General features: G+C 59.2%; 1 protein-coding gene across 1 annotated transcript in view; it reads right to left on the bottom strand.

Moving 5' to 3' along the window:
• The window catches only part of COL23A1 (collagen type XXIII alpha 1 chain), a 380,073-nt gene that overhangs the window by 22,112 nt on the left and 354,947 nt on the right, over positions 1 to 3,014 (bottom strand). The window contains exons 7-8 of the mRNA XM_045284683.1: positions 2,202 to 2,228; positions 1,613 to 1,639 (exon numbers count right to left, since the gene is read on the bottom strand). Of these exons, the coding sequence (XP_045140618.1) occupies positions 1,613 to 1,639; positions 2,202 to 2,228 (54 nt within the window). The remainder of the gene's footprint in view (positions 1 to 1,612; positions 1,640 to 2,201; positions 2,229 to 3,014) is intronic.

Raw genomic sequence — 3,014 nt, 5'->3', positions numbered from 1 at the left:
CCCCCCCATGAGCTGCATCTGTGTCTTTACCCCTGGGGTGCTGGGCTGACTTGCTGGGTGGGATAGAACATGGTGGAGCTGGGTCCACTCTGGCTGGGCAGTGCCTGCCTCTTGGGTTCTCCCTCTGGGAGGCCAGTTACCCTGCTGGCAGAAGCCAGCACCATGGAGAGCCACACGTGGGCTCCCCGGCTGAGCCCCAGCCAACAGCTGGACAGGTGAGGGCATCCTCACCATGGGTGCCAGGGTCCTGACCTTCGGATGTCTCTGGCCTCGGCTGCCATCTGCTGGCAACCACAAGGAAGATGCCAGCCAGCCCGGAAGGCCAAGGGAGATCAGGAGAAACCGCTGTTCTCAGTTGCTAAAGCTTGGGACGGTTCCTTCCCAGGTAATGGACAGCAGGGCCACAAGCAGGCTCTAATGAAGAGGGAGAGGGGCTCGGGAGGGGGTTTGCTCTCTCGTGAAAGGTAGGCTGGGGACACCTGGTCTACTGAGCAATGGGCACCCTGCTGCCAGGAAACACAGTCCAGGGAAGCCTCACTGGCCCACCCTGCGACCCAGGGTCCCTCACAAAACACTATGCCTGTGTGGCCGAGGCTCAGAGGCCCCTGAGAGACGCGGGCTCAGCTGCCCTCATTCCACAGAGCCCGGTTCAGAGAGGGCCACAGCTTGTCCCGGGTCACAGAGCCATGAGGTCCCACGCAGGCAGGCCCCCAGCCTGGGCTCTCTGCCCTGCAGCCACTCCTTCCTCTCCACCCCTGCCCCTGGGGGCACAGACAGTTTCAGGTGGGGTTGCTCCTCACGTCAGCCCCTTCCTGCCTTCCCCCAAGTGAAAGGTGTTCACCCCGGGTCACAGGCCATCTGCACTCTGCTGTCAGACCTCCCAGGGCTCTGCTGGGGGGAGGGGGGGGCTGTGTGGAGATGGCAGAGGCCACCTGGCCAGGTTCGATTCAAAGTCACCCTCTGTCTAAACCTTCTGTGCTGGCTTCCCACCCTGGGAGAGCTCTCTCCTATGGGCCCCCGACTCTGCACCGGGGCCACCACGAGGAGACTCCAGGCTCAGCCTGGGGCACTTTTGCACCCCAATGTGGACACCGAGGCAGCAGTGAGCTGAGGGGAGACTCGGTCCACTGCCTGTGCTGGGAGTGGACTTAGGACTCCTAGGAGTCTCTACAACAGCTGCTCGGGGTATCGGGAGAAAACGGGATCTTGGGGGTGATAGTCTGCATCTAAGGGCAGATGGCAGCACTGAGCGTTGGGGTCAGGTCTGCTAACCCCAAAGTGTTCACTCTTTCTTGGGGCCCCTCAGCCCTTAGGAAGGTCAGGCTAACCTGTGTTAACTTGACCATGATCAGAGGGGCCAGGGCATTTGCCAGAAGACCCCCATCTGCTCAGGTACACAGCTGCAGCCAGACCCAGCTGCCTGGGGCGGCCACTTAACCGAAAAACAAACAATCAAATAAACAAACAACCCCCCAAAACCAAAACCAAAACCAGTGGGCAGGACTGAAACTGGGCAGGAAGCAGGGGCGGCCTCCCTCATGGGTTTTTGTGATAAGCTACAGGAAGCAGGGTGCTGAGGAAATGCTGCTCTGCGTGTGTGTGTGTTTCTTACCCGGGGGCCAAAGTCTCCGGGGGCACCCTAGGGACAGAAAACAGAGCTCCATGACCTTTAGGACTAGTAACCGCTGCCCCCTCCCCCACGGTCTCACTGAATTCTAAGGACATCGGTGGGCAGAGCCTCGCTCTGTTTGCAACGAGGAAAGGGAGGCGCTGACAGCAAGGCGCAGACCAGAGCCCTCGCGTCCTGCCAGCCCCCAGACCTCGTGGAGCAGAGACAAGCTGTCCCCGACCTGCCCTCACTGAACCCCCAAACTGAAGAACAGAGAGCGACGGCAAGGGCAGTCGTTTCTCAGAGCTACGGTGCTCTGCAGGGGAGACCCCAAGACCCCCCTCCTGGCCTGTTACCGAGGAACCTGGTCACTTGGGCAGTGGGCCTTTGGGTTTCTGTTTTGCCCTGGGGCCTGGAGAACCCAGGTTCTACGGAGGAAGCCCGGGGGCCATTCTAGGGCCCAGCGGCACGTGCTGCACTCTGTGGATGGGGACACCAGCACGGAGGCGCTGGGAGAGGTGTGCTTGCTCCTGTGTGCAGGCTGGGGTTCTTCCTCAGCGGACACACCTGCCCAGACTCCAGAAGCACGTACCTTGTCCCCTTTGGGGCCTGGAAGTCCCTGGAAAAGGAAGGTGGAGAAAATGTGGGTGTGAGTGAGTGGGGCCAGGCTGGCTTCCCTAAAGCCTGGGACACTGAGCTCCGGCATGGGGGACACATGTGGAAGGTCACACACCAGATGGGTCAATACTGCAGCCCCTCGGCATGAGAGAGCTGGGGGCTTGGGGTCCTCAGTGGGGCCTACTGGCCTCTACTCCACAGGGGAAGGGTTTCTTTCCAGTTAGCACACATGCCAGTCACCGTTCCCGAGAGTAGCAGCCCCCAGGTTCCTGGACGTGGTCCCTCTGTGTGTGTGCATGTGCGCACGCGTGTGACCTCCATGTGAGCGAGCCCTGGTGGCTGCAGTCACTGGCTTCAGGGAAACCTGTCTTGGCATCACCCAGGGACCAGGGTGTCTGGGAAGAAGGCCAGGCCCCAGGCTAGGGAGGCCCCTTTGGGGGTGATGTGTCACGTCAGGAACTGACCTGCTTGTTGGTGTTCACCCCTCCTGGACCATTCACCTTCCCTTCAGCCATTCATTTGCTCATTCATTCACTGAAATAACACATCTGTCCAGATAACCAATCCTCTCTTTAAAAATTCACATGTCTTCAGTCAACTCTTCAACCACTTGTTCATTCATTTCTTCATTCATTTGCTGGCTTAGTCACCAGGCACTTACTTATCCCTTTGTCCTCCATGCATCCAGTTGTGTGTACAATGACTCCTTGCCTCATTTGATCATCCACCCATCTCCTTATCCATCCATCCATCCATCCATCCATCCATCCATCCATCCATCCATCCA

Source organism: Echinops telfairi, unplaced genomic scaffold (assembly GCF_000313985.2).
Source record: "Echinops telfairi isolate 266 unplaced genomic scaffold, ASM31398v2 ScPeMD7_7469;HRSCAF=8507_0, whole genome shotgun sequence".
Lineage (NCBI taxonomy): Eukaryota > Metazoa > Chordata > Mammalia > Afrosoricida > Tenrecidae > Echinops > Echinops telfairi.
Note: the sequence above shows the minus strand (reverse complement) of the source record. Positions and strands in the feature narration are given on the sequence as shown.